The 13,328-nt window shown below is 47.8% G+C and overlaps 1 protein-coding gene across 4 annotated transcripts in view; it reads right to left on the bottom strand.

The window, feature by feature from the left end:
- Positions 1-13,328, bottom strand: part of LOC144156261 (armadillo repeat-containing protein 8-like) — a 47,244-nt gene that overhangs the window by 10,923 nt on the left and 22,993 nt on the right. For 2 of the 4 annotated variants that reach the window (XM_077688184.1, XM_077688186.1), the window contains 3 exons: positions 12,355-12,450; positions 10,870-11,121; positions 4,730-4,990 (listed from right to left, as the gene is read on the bottom strand). In XM_077688184.1, the coding sequence (XP_077544310.1) occupies positions 4,730-4,990; positions 10,870-11,121; positions 12,355-12,450 (609 nt within the window). The remainder of the gene's footprint in view (positions 1-4,729; positions 4,991-10,869; positions 11,122-12,354; positions 12,451-13,328) is intronic. The other 2 variants (XM_077688185.1, XM_077688187.1) reach the window with 1 other exon arrangement.

The following is a 13,328-nucleotide window of genomic DNA, read 5'->3' as shown; positions in this document are numbered from 1 at the left end:
AAAAAGACGAAGGACGGAAAGGATGCACAAGGACAAAGCGCTAACTTTCAACTACTGGTTTATTGCAGCAAGCACTTATTTATAACAACGGAGTACCTAAAAAACAAGCAAAGTCGACTGAAGAGGACCTTTCCGAACCCTCCATCTATCCCCCAGTCCCTCCCCGATACACTGAAATCTTATATCATTATCGCCAACTGCAACTTCAATACCCTCCTCCTCACCCATCCCTCAGCACACACGTGGCTCGCATTTGGCGTCAACTGCAGACCAACACCTTCTACAACACCACGATACTCCGCTACATCTCTCCCTCCACTTACCCCTGCAACTGCCCTTCTTGCTCCGTCCCAAACACTACCTACCACCTGGTCTGGGAATGCCCCTACGCGCCAAACCCCCTCCCTTCCCCATCCCCTGAGCAGTGGGAACGCGAGCTGGCCAGCTCACGGTGCGAGGACCAAGAACGCCTCATCACTCGCGCCCAAGCAGCTGCGCTAGCCCGCGGCTATCTGGACTATGAAAGCCACCCACTTTTATGCTCAATAAACGTTTTCCAATCCAAAAAAAGTAAGCGACACTAACCAAACACAAGGAAAAACAAATTTGATATCACACTACACATTGTTATCGCCCTCTTCTCAAGCCACGGGCTTCCAAATAAGCAATCTGTTTTGGCGATAAAGCAATTGATGCTGGATTAATGCAACCGTATACGCCTTTGAAAATTTTCAGCACATCCACTATTTCTCTGGTTGTCGGATTCTTGCTTTTTAGCAATATCTTGCAGTGTGAAAACAAAGACACGCATCCACAATCATGACAGTGCTGCCCAATGTGGCCTGGCTTCTGCCACACGTTCTGCCAAAAGAGATTGCTTATTTGGTTGATGGGCCCGCAAAAATCCATAATTTGGTGTACAGCATTGATGTAAATATTGAATCATAGCTTTGGAACATAGAAACAGCTTATATATATCTTAGAGTTCCTAAAACAATTTTTAGGTTTAGTTCAATCGCCCATCTATATTGTGAGCATACTTTTTTGTGCATTTTTTTTTGTTTATTTGATCAATAACCTCAAAACAATTGTACCTTTCACAAAGCTATCTACAAGCTAGAATTTCATGCATAGCAATGCTAAATGCATTGAGTAGCTCAAAAACGAAAAATGTTTCGTGGAAGCACTCAAAATTGGCCATTTTTCCACGTAAAGAAGGAGTTAAAGAGACACTGAAGGCAACCAGCAAGTCCGTTTCAAACGAAAGTTGGACCTTCCCGTAGACATTTCAGCGTTGATTCGGTGGCGAAAGATACTTTAATTGCTGAGAAATCGCAAATCAAATGCTGATTAAATGTGATGCAAACAGCGGCTGCAGCTGATGTTTGCATCACGATAAGCAGGAAGTAAGTGAGGCAGCAGCGATGTATAGCGGTATAGAAGCAACCGAATACAACGCTACCATGTACCAAGTGGTTTGATCAGTTTCGGTCAAATCAGTCGTGTTTTTCCGAACTCCCGTGTCCACTAAGCAAAATATTCCTTCACAGGACTCGTGATCCGTATTGACGCTTTGTTGAAGAAACACACACCCGCTAATATTGGCATCAAACCAACCACTTGTGCGTAGCTTGCACGCTTCCTCAAAAAGCGACACCGCCGACCCAAGTATGGGCGAGTAGCATCATCCAGCGGCAGCCAGGAAAGACATTGTACACGACAGACTTTCGTTGCATGTTGCACAGTACAGTCTACGCTCGTTACAGCAGATCCGGCAACAACGGAGTTTCGGTTACAACAGGCCATTTCTGTTGGTTTGTCTGGTCCCCATGCATTTTAAATGGAGTCCACTCCGCTCATAACGGACCCGACTAGAGCAGACTATCGGCTACAACAGACTAAATTTTAGGCGAAAATTGTTTCGACTGAATGTTGATAGCGACTTCCGCAGGACCGGCACCCGATATGCTTTTTCTTTGTTTGGTTTGGCAAGAAGACTGTTATGTCTGGTAACATTGTTGGCAGCTGGGTCGTTGGAGTAGCCAAGCCAAGCCTTTATTTTTTTTTATTTTTTTTTGCGACCAGCGGCATGGGCGGCAGAGCAGCTGATTGCACTGTCGGATAAATTAGGCGTAACTAACATCGTGGAACATGGGGAAAAACAGGCCGAAATCGCCAGAAGTACAGGCCTGTCTAAGGAGACTGCCCGCTTGACCGTCAAGAACAAGGCCGTTGCGGATAAACGCGACTCCGGTGAGATTGAAAACAGCGCTATCGAATCCGCGAAGTGGTGCACCTAGCGTCACTAAATAAGCTACACTTAAGAGTACCACCACTTCGTGCACCCGGAAGCGTATGGGGGCCATTTTGTTTCTGGCTTGCAGTGTTGCCATCTCTCCCAACGAAACCGCCGCCGGTTGTGACGGGCAGAGTGTGACGGGCTGCTCTAGCGTCCACGCAGCAGGGAGAGAGAGAGAGAGGAGAGCCGCCCAAAAACAAAATGGCTGTGCGCATGTGTAAACAAAGATCACGTGGTGCCAACCGACCAATGAAAATCCTGGCGGCACATAACAATGAGAGAAAAGAGTGCCGATACTCTAAAAGGCTTTATTTAGTGACGCTAGGTGCACCCGCAGTCAAGTCTGCCCTTGTCACAGTTTTTAAATGCAGAGCATTTCTTGGCTTCGCCTGTTCCTGCGTCGGACGGTGTCAACAGTTCCGCGTCCGCAGCAGGTGCGCCTCTCCTTCCCTCCTCTCTCTCAACAGCAGCTGGCGCGCGCGTGCGTCGTAGTCAGCCCGTTCGCTCCGTCGCGGTCTCGGCGTAACAGGTGCGTGATAGCAGCGCGGTGGGTCGTGGAAGGGCGCGCGCTGCTTGCGCATGCGCGCTCTCCCCCCCGTACTGCTCTCCCTCTACTGCGCGCGCTGCAAATATAGCGGCTAGCGGTCGCTCGTGTTTCAGTCACTGCGTTGCTCCTTCCTTCCTTGGTTGATGCTCATGCCCACATTTACTCGTGTCTGCTACTCCAGCATCACGGAAGAAGCGATGGAAGCAACACTGCCTTCAATCAGTACTGAGGCCCCAATGCTCTGCATTTACTCGTGTTCCCCTCGCGGGAAGGCGCGGGAATTTTTTATGTAGTAAAGAACTCAGGTTCAGTGAAGTTCAGTCTTTATTGTTCCCATGCATGCATCGTTCCCGTTTCGTCCGGTGAAATAGTAAGAAATGCCTCAAGTAGGGGGTTGGTTCCCATTCATTGTGTGAAATCTGCCGGTGGCCGTGCGCAGTCCAGCTGGTCTAACTTTCAATTTCACAGCTGTCCATCGTCAGATTATTTCATAACAGCTGTTTCAATGGCCAGACTAAAATCGTAAAAAATATGGAAGCTGCCTTGGGGGAACGTCAGGCAGCGATCCGATTTGTTTGACAAACGGCTTCGTGAAAACCTGCCTTGTCACGAAGGGATTTAAAAGGGCCTAGCTAATTCTGGTGGCAACAAGTGGTTTTGTATAGCTGGTTAATAATTGCTCCTAGTTATATATATTGTATATATATTGCAAGAGCCTGCGCTCTTGCCTTAATAAATCCCTCCCGGACGTAACAATATTCTTGCTTTATTTCCTCAGCTTATCATGCGTCTTTAAACACTTGACCACATGCGCTAGGCCTTTTCCAAGTGCCAGTGCTATGCTTTGGGAATGGTTTTGCTCTCGCACGAACACAGTGCAGAGGTGCTGCTGGCGTGTAGAAAGAACAGAGTGTATGTACTATGTATGTGCAATATCAATCAAAGTACCCACTTTAACGCTCATACTCCCCCTCCCCCTTCCCCCCCCCTCCCCCCCCCCCTTTCCCCCGTCAGATATTGCATACTTCGGCTACAGCGGACGTTTTTTCCGGATTAAGAGGGTTCGTTGTAACGGCCGTAGACTGTATAACCAGTAGCGACAGCACCGGTCTTCAGGTTTTCCCTATTTGCTACAAATTTTAAAAAGAAGCTACACATGAGTGGTATATTCGTGTTCTTGTTGAGCTAATCTATCGATCTAGAGCAACTTGTATTTTGACTTCAGTGTTCGTACCAGAAGCTACCAGGCTACCAGAAGCCAGCCGGTGAACACATGTTGGTGACTTTGTGGACGAGCGACAAGCTGAAGATTAATTAGCTGGCCGCCACCGAATGATCAGTCATGCCTGGCAAGATGTTGCTCGAGATGCAGTCCGCAACTGCTTCTACCATGCCAGACCATGTCGAGAGGGGGTGGAAGTTGTGAGTATAGTGTTTAGTGCAAGACAACAGTGACATTGCCATGCTATGGGAGGAGCTTGCTGATGTTCTAGATGCTGCGCTAGATAAAGCTGCCTTCGAGAATTTTTTGATGGCTGATGGGAACATAAATGTGACAGTGAGCCCACTGGGCTCTGACATTGTTGCCAACATGGTGGCATCTGGGGCCATTGAGCAGCAGCCGCCAGAAGACCATCATCCTCCCTCGATTGTGACATGAAGCCCTTTCTGCTGCCAATGTGCTTGTGCTGCAATGATACTGCTCAGGGATACAGGGAAGCACGCTGGAGTCCACTGAAATGATGTGGCATGTCGAAAATGCAATACCCATTGATGGAGCTAAACACAGTGTTCCGAAAAAATGGCTGCCTACTGCAAATAGGCTTCTTTCGTGCACAATAAATTACACTTGGGGCTTGACAAGAGAGCCAGCAGCAGCAGACCTGCTTGATGGAGAGCAGGTTCCTGAGCAGGCCCAGGGTCTTCATGAGCACGCTGACATCCGGGTCGGAGAGCAGCCGGAAGACCTGGTCAGTGCCCAGGGTGGACAGGATCTGGGCCTTGATCTTCTGGTCCGCCTGGAAGGCCATGTTCATCAGGGCCCAGCAGCCGTTGAGCCGCAGGGCCGGCTCGTCTCGCCGCGTCAGCCCGCACAGCAGCTCCACCGCGCCGCACTCCAGGATGGGCTGCAGGCGGGCACAGTGCTGGGCCCAGTCAGTCCCCTCAGCAGACTAACCCTGATCTTTACAGAGCAGCAAAAGGCTAGCACAGCAGGAGGACAGGGGGAGGTCGGCCACTACGTCTTATCACCAGTGGCACGAGCCGTTTCCCCGGATTCTCGCACTTGATCTGCTTATAAGTTCCTGCAGCGACGACAAACAAACTAGCGAGAAAACACAGGCAAATGTCACGCACTAGGCGCAATATCCTTTCAAAACGCGTGCACCCACTGACATAACTGACGTCCAGCACCCACTGATGTCCAGCACTTGGGCGCTACATGAGCTATTGCCATTCTTAACTCATACCCGAGTACAGGTGATCAAGGTGTGCCACCAAAGGGTAGCCAGGGCCAAAGGGGCATGCTGCCTCTGCTGAATGGCCCCGAGCTCCAAGGGCCACCAGTAATCCCTTTTCTTGGTGAAAAGCAGTGCAAGGCACACAGGGACAAAAAGGAAGAGTGGACGACGCACAGCGCTGTGCGTCGTCCACTCTTCCTTTTTGTCCCTGTGTTCCTTGCGCTGCTTTTCACCATGAATCTTAATCTGCACCAGCTAGCCCAACTTGCCATCTTACTTCAGTACATCCCTTTTCTCCCAAACACGGCTAAGCCATGCACAGCTAGGGCACGGGCGTGTACAATCGACGTGGGCTAAAGCCTGTGGTGTCGCAAAGTGCCAAGTGCAGGGGTGGAACAGGGTACATGAGCTTGGGAGCAGTCCTGGGAGCAGGCAAAATTGCCCTTTGTAGCAGGCTTGGAGCAGCCAGCAGAGAAGCCTTTTGGAGCAGGTTTGGATCAGCCAGAAAGCCACTTGGCAGGTGGCTGGTGGCTGAGGCAGCCCCCTGCCAATTAAGCTTAACGTATAGATCTACTATATTAGGCATTTCGCCACGCACTAGAACCTACTCTGAACCAGAAACGCAGTTCTTGTACTATACCTGTGAATTTAAATATGCGGAGTTATCTACCTTCGGGCCCAGCAAGTGCGCTGCATTATCACCGTTCAAAGGGCAAATCTCACGTGCAGAGTCAAAGGGAATCAGATAACAGGCCTTGCTTTGTGTCCGCTAGAAGGCAGTGTTAAGCGAACTCACGGCGGTATCCTGTAAAACAAGGTGTTTGTTTGCACTTTTTCTATCGAACAGCGGTTTCAGAGTGTGCGAAACAAAACATAGCTTTGTTTTAGCCCGTCACTGGGTTGCGAGAGTCGACAAACGTATGCGGTAGACTACGTAAGGAGAGCTTGTTAGAATGCATAATTGTTGCTGGACCATTCTCCAAATAAACAAGGCTAACCCCATAGTTCACACGCGCAAATGAGTTATTATCTTATAACAAAGGCGAACAAATAACAAGCGAGGTCAAAGCATCCAAGATGCTGTTTGTTCAATATATGCAGCTACGCTCGTCAAAAATGGACGACTAAATTGAAGTTCACTTCCACTAAACAACCTTTTATAAGAATATTATTCTGTTTTCTATATGTTTGCGATGTGAGACAAAAACCTTTCACTCACTGTTGGTCATTTTCCATTGATTGTGGCACAGCGGCCAGCACCGACAAACGAAACAGCGCAAATGCGACGCAAATAAATCTAAAGTGAAAGCATACAATCTGCATAGTGCCTGCAGCCTTACAGCTAAGCAAAAGCCAACTTCCATGGCCGCTCATAGCGTTAATGAGACCGAAATTGAAACTGAAAACACGATGTTCCAGCCAAGTTTTCAGTCATGGGGCATCATATGGTGATCGTATCTCGTGGCTCGATTCGGGCTCTGCGGCAGAGGACGGCACTGATAAATGAGGTTGGCACAATAGGGGTGGTCTGGCGCAGGATGGCGCAGATAAACAAGTTTGGCACTCAATGGCGCAAATGGCGCAGCTGTTCTACCCCTGCAAGTGCCCACAGCAGTGGACGCCCTTTGCGGCACCACTCCTGAACCCCTCCAGACGCCCCCTGCGGGGTTTAACCAAGGGCCACGGTGGCAGCTCTCACCTCCTGAACGTGGTCAAACAGCTAAAGAATGCGACCTTGGGTGCTCCCACTTACAGAGGGTGGCATTCATGCATCGACAGTTATTTTCCAAAAGGAAGCATGAAACACAACACACATCATTTTTATTCGATATTGAGGTTTCAAACCTGAATTCTAAATTTTTGTTTTGTTATGAAAAATTTAAAGATTTGGTTATTACAAATACTAATCGTCACGGTGAGGCAGGCTTCAAATTATCAACGCAGGGGTCTCTCTGCCTCCCTCAACATTTCTCTGCTGCCTGTTTGTTCATACACGCAAACGTCAGAAATTAAATTAACGTGAGCATCAGCTTCATCCTCATCTGCGCACCGGCCCTCCATCACCTTCGTTGCCTATCAGCTGCGCACATTCACTCATTGCTTGTCACGTCAAACAAAAGGATTCTCCATGCCTTGTGTCCTGCGCCCCCACAAGTGGCAAAGGTGTGTCACTTTGACCCCCATCACAACGGCTCCCAGCATTTCCCCACAGCCTGCTCAGGTCAGTGCATCTATTGGATGGTTTTTACCATGCCACCAAGCACCAACGCAACCACCCCTGACAGCCACTGGCCCCGTACCCTCTACTTGCTACAGCATGGATAATCAACAACTGGCAGCACAATGCCCAAGTCTTCCCCACGCTCCACCGCAGTGACAACTCCCAATGACTGGCTCTTTCACAGTCATTTTCATGCAGTGACCTTTAAGAGCTTGTAAACATTGCACTCGATTTAAAGACACCTTGCAACACTGCCGATAAATGATTCACTCTTTCCTTCAAGCCTGGAAGCAGTGTGAAAGCTGCAGTTATCACCAGAGCAGAGCCACACTGCGTGATTTGCCCATAAAGCAGATACACCTTCTAGTTTCTGCTGTGCTTTAGTTGCGGTTTTCCTTAAAAATGCATCCAACGTGCCTGTGGTTATAACTGAAAGGAAGCCAACAAATAGCCACGATACTGCTCGAACAACGCAATTAGAGTGCAAAAACAACATCAACACCAAAAAAGAAAGAGAAATCTTTTCAGCGAATGTACACGTTATCTGATGGGCATAGAACAGTAACTTTGTTGCCCCTCAATAAATTGCCCCTCGACCTATACACCGGTCATTGTCTTAATATTAGTTGACACCTGGCAACCAATTCAAACTACAAAGGCACCACCGCCACCTGACATCAATCACACGCATCACCATCTTTTTTTGTTGTTGCTTCTCTCGCTGTCAGTGCGCGTGTGCGTGCTATTTTCTTCTTGCTTAAGATAAATTCAGGCACTTGGTAACAGTTCACCACAGCTTTTAAGGGCAAGATGGCTTTCAATGTGAACTTTTTTTTAGAGCAATGAAATTTGGTAGGCACACTAGAAATGGCAGAGAAATATAAAGTTTCACCAAGATATATTCAGTGGTTTTTTTTTCTACGAAGGTTTACATGTTGTTTGCTTGCGGCAAGCCTTGCAGGGTAATGCAACATGCTAGAAAGCGGCGATTACTTTTCATGTTTAAATCAAGATACGGTTTATGTCGTGACAGTCCCAAAATTTTTTTTAATAGCTTCATTTATTTCCTACGCAGCATGATATTCACTGTTCCAGATTTCACTACAACTACTGGTGGGCTCTTTGTCTTGGCAATAAAAATTATGAGCATAAATGAACAATCTAAAACTGTCATGACATCAAGCACACTCCAAGGATTGAAGCGACACAAATGGGATCAAAATGTGTCCAGTAATTCCCGCGCTACCCTTGTCAAGAACACAGCAGGAGGCTCAAAATATGCTTTCAAGAAAACGGCTCCTAAAGTTGTTGGAGCTGTTTACATTTCTCGAAGTGGATGAGCAATTTTGTATTTGCTGACCTTGACTGCAGTTGACCTTTGGGGTGTCTGCCCTTTGATTGACAATTTCGACTAATTCGCATCATCGCTACAAGACCCACTGCAAACATCCAACTCTCGCGCTTGGCGCACAGCCCTATATTTGCGGCGCACGTTTATCACAACATATTGTGATTTGAAATACCGTAGTCTACATCGCGAAGTCGGTATTAACATCAGATCTGATGTCATAGGCATTAATTATAACTACCCGCACTCAATCGTAACGGGTAGCGCAATCGGGCCATGCCCCACGCACCGCAGCATTTGACGCGTCGACCGTTTCTTTCCCAAGGCTACCATGCCTACTGTCAAACATAGGAGTAACTAAGCGTGTAAACATTGCAAATCAGACTAAAAGTTCACTTTGCGAACCGCTATCACAAGCGCGCACACCGCGTTTTACCCTCCGGGGTAAAGTCACGCGTACCACGTAGCGTTCGATGACTTCTGCATTTCGAGCCATGCAACTTCCCGAAATCTGGCTCAGGATCTCGGGAATTCCAACGTCTGTGTTAAATACCACAGCAGATCAAATGATTGAACAGAAACTTGGCCGAGCAAAGCAGCGAAAATGAACTCAGAGACGCGCAACTATGCAGTCAGGCGGCCGCCATCTTGCATTTCCGCAGCGACGCCCAATCAGGAGGGCCGTTCTAGCGCACGCCAAACAGAGGGACAATCGCGCTTCAGCATCTATTTCTGGCTTCATTTGTGCGTCTATTTTTCTGGCGTTCATGCATTTGTGAATGAACTAAGATTCTGGCGTTCGTGCATTTGTGAATGAACTAAGATAAAAGAGATGACTGAAACCGGAAAGAGAATCGCTCGGCCGATCTAACGATGCCAAAATGGTCGCGCCCGGTGGCACCGTTGCGGAGATACAACGCTCCGAAAATTGCCATTTTTTTGCCCTTGTCTGCTGATATTTTGCCACCACGGCTGGCAAAAGTATTTTTTTATGGTACTTTGCGAAGATTTTCAGCGGAAAATCTTTGCAAACGCACAGGATAGAAAACATAGAAGCCGAATGTGTGGCTTTAAAAAAAAAACGATGTTTTGGTCATTTTCCTAAAGTTGAAAGCCGCGTCCCCCTTAAAGAAACGTCATATAGTAAGCTCAAGCCAACGACAACCTGTCTGACTGGCACTAATTCGGTCTCACCGAAAAGAGTGCACACTACTGGCGTAGGCTAAAGAGGCAGCTACCACTACACAACGCTCGGAAGACCTTGTTTCGTGGGCTGTGCACCTGGACATAAAGGACAGGGTGGCGACTCTTGTACGCGAGCATCACGCAACGTCTCTACGAATGGATGGCTGGGCACAACCCGGAGATGCCTGCTGGCCGCCTGCAAGACCGCCTCTCGCGACGGTCTTGTGATGGGTGTCCCACGCTTGGTGCTCGCTTCCTGATGACGTGGTCTCGTGAGTGCTTATTAAGAAGCGCTCCATAAGCAATTCCCCGGACTGCACTGAGGAGGACCTGCTGTGTGGAAGACAGCCAGGCAGAAGCAGTCGTCCGAAAAGATTTCAGACAGCTCTAATGAGTGATCTTAGGACAAAACAAGTGCTTATAGCTCCAATGAAACGATGTTGTGTACCTAAATTTCATTTCCCCATTTCTCAGCTGCAAGGTAAGGGGATCGACCTATATTCCGGGCTGACCTATATTTTGACATATACGGTACATCTGCCCAGCCCAGGTAAGCCTGACCGAGTTTTGTGCCTTTCCCATCGTGTGTCAGAGTGTGGATTGAACCACCCCGTCCACCTTGACAGTTAGACAGTGTTCTCTTTTTGTATTCTTCAGCTCATTAATAAATAGGTTTGTAGAGAGTCCCGATTTCCTTTTTCACTCAAACCCGCCGCAGGTTGGGACCGCACTCATTTCCGCACAGGAGCCAGCTCAGCACAGCCCACAAAGGTTTGGAAAGGGGCAGCCAGCCAGCAAGCCCAAGCCTACCTCCTTGCTGGGCGAGAACTCGAGCAGCAGGTTGCAGAGGGTGGAGGAGGCAACGAGCAGGATGTCATCGGGGGCGTTGTGAAGCAGTCTCATCAGGGGCCGCCACACAGCGTGGTCCTGGAAGGTGGTGCGTAGCTGCTGCACCGAGCGCGACAGCGAGTGCAGGCACCGCACCGCTGACAGCCGCACACGCGCGTTCGTGTCCGACAGGCTCGACACCACGTGCTCCATCAGCGAGTCCGTCTCGATTATCTGCCACGCAGCAATGAGCACGAGGATTTTACAAAACGCATCTATGTTCTCTGATGTAACAAAGAATTCCTTTCTTTTTGTGAATTGGGGGCTATTTTCTTGGATGGCTATCTGCAAATTTTGTTTCCCCGGCACATATTTATTCACATGTCAGTGGTATAGCCAATGTGTGCAGTCAATAGTTATCTTCATGCGGCACGCTATTTTTGCAGGATTTGTGTGCTTAATTTATATTGTGTCAAAACATGAGTGATTAGGAGCAAAACAACTACTTGTGAACAACCCAAGTGAAATTGGCTTGTAACCTGCGCTTTTGTGTGCATGCTGTCACGAGAAACATGCCACTGCCAAATACAAGTGCGACACTCTGGTAGTTAAAGGCATCTGAAGCCCCTCCAAAGTTGCTGTAGAGCACAGTTCTAGTCTCTTTTTGAAAGAATTTCGTAAATTCTTCCGTTTTGTAAATATTGTAAATATTTACTAAGTACAAACTGTAAATCTTAGTAATTTTGTAGATATTAACGGGGTTACTACATAACAAAAGAGTGCACATCTGTGGTCCCTTTCTCCCAAGCCATTTTCATCACTCTGGAAGGCAGCCACACTGAACCGGGACAGTGATCAACCCAGCATGCGTCGGTAAATAACATCCCCTTAAGTGCACTGAACAATATGGTGGCAACATCTGTTGTGCACACAACTAAGTTCTCCTCCTATTATTACTCCGACCTTGTGCTCGGAACTAAAGCTCCTCCATAGCTTGGTATCCATAGGTATCCAAGGTACAGCGTCGGTATTGCATTAGGCTCAAAAAGCACTTTACAGGTAAGTCCAATAATTCCACCGCCTCCGTAAGTGTTAAGAGCAATGTGTCGTCCACAAGCATGCATTTGCGTGACACTAAGAGCCAAATGCGGTGTGGCCACACTTGCCACAGCTTACTGTCTAGTGGTACACGATGGTAGACATTTGTATTCTTTTCAGTGGCTTACATGCCTGTAATGACCTACCTGCAAGTTATTGAGGCTACTACACCTAGTACTACTGGTTCAGAGCTGTACCTTTCTTGGCATAGATACCAGAAGTGCCATAGCTAGTTCAGGTCACAGACTATGCTGTTTACACAAAACAAACTTTCCCCTGAACACGCATTATTGGTTCAGGTAATTTTCACAGGACAACATCCACTTTGACGCAACTAAATACCATTCTGCTTTCAGAGCAGATACTTGCCTTTTTACGAATGTCTTCGTCATTTGCCCCCAGGGCCGCAAAGGCTTTGAAAGCAGCTTGCCTCAGCTCCTGCATAACCTTGACCTCTTGCTCCAGCTGCAATAACCGGAAATCGCCCAGCTGAAAGAACACTCCCAGAGGTGTGCAGAGCAAGGCTAGCATGCCACTACAAATTTTCCCTTTCGCTGGTTACAACTTCACAAAGTACATTTACGAAACGCCCACTGGTTCTCGCTGTTAAATAAAGTATTGTTCACTCAGACAAGGGTATGTTTCCAAAGGCAGTGTGCGACCCTCCATATAGGCAGCCCTGCCCTAGCACGGTCTTAAAATTGGCACCGTTCCTCGGCCCAGTGTGTAAGTGGTTTCTACAGTGGGTTCCTGTTCTTTGCACCCGTAAGACACCTGCCGGCCACAGCTAGGCATAGGAGGAGGATAGCAGCAGTAGCCCTGCCAATCCAGCACGTCTTACACTTTCATCACTTTTGGCCAAGCAACATAGCGGGCCTGAATTAAAACCTGCTCACACAAAATTACGGAGTAAACAAAACAGCAGCTTCAAAACAACCAATGTGTCACCAGGCACAGCTCATGGGTTATTTCTTTCCCCAAATCCTACCAGTGTAGCTCCTCAATTGTTGCGATTGTCTATTCCAAAGTTTCCCACTGACCTTTCCCCCATTTGCTTCTTACCGACTTTTCCATTAAAGTCTTCCATAACAATCGCAAATAGTGTCTGACCTTTCTCCCATTTGCTTCTTACCGACTTTTCCATTAAAGTCTTCCATAACAATCGCAAATAGTGTCTGACCTTTCTCCCATTTGCTTCTTACCGACTTTTCCATTAAAGTCTTCCATAACAATCGCAAATAGTGTCTGACCTTTCTCCCATTTGCTTCTTACCGACTTTTCCATTAAAGTCTTCCATAACAATCGCAAATAGTGTTGTTCCCTTCTTCACAGCTGATTCCACG

Source organism: Haemaphysalis longicornis, unplaced genomic scaffold (assembly GCF_048455015.1).
Source record: "Haemaphysalis longicornis isolate Haplotype H1 unplaced genomic scaffold, Haemaphysalis longicornis Haplotype H1 scaffold_1, whole genome shotgun sequence".
Lineage (NCBI taxonomy): Eukaryota > Metazoa > Arthropoda > Arachnida > Ixodida > Ixodidae > Haemaphysalis > Haemaphysalis longicornis.
Note: the sequence above shows the minus strand (reverse complement) of the source record. Positions and strands in the feature narration are given on the sequence as shown.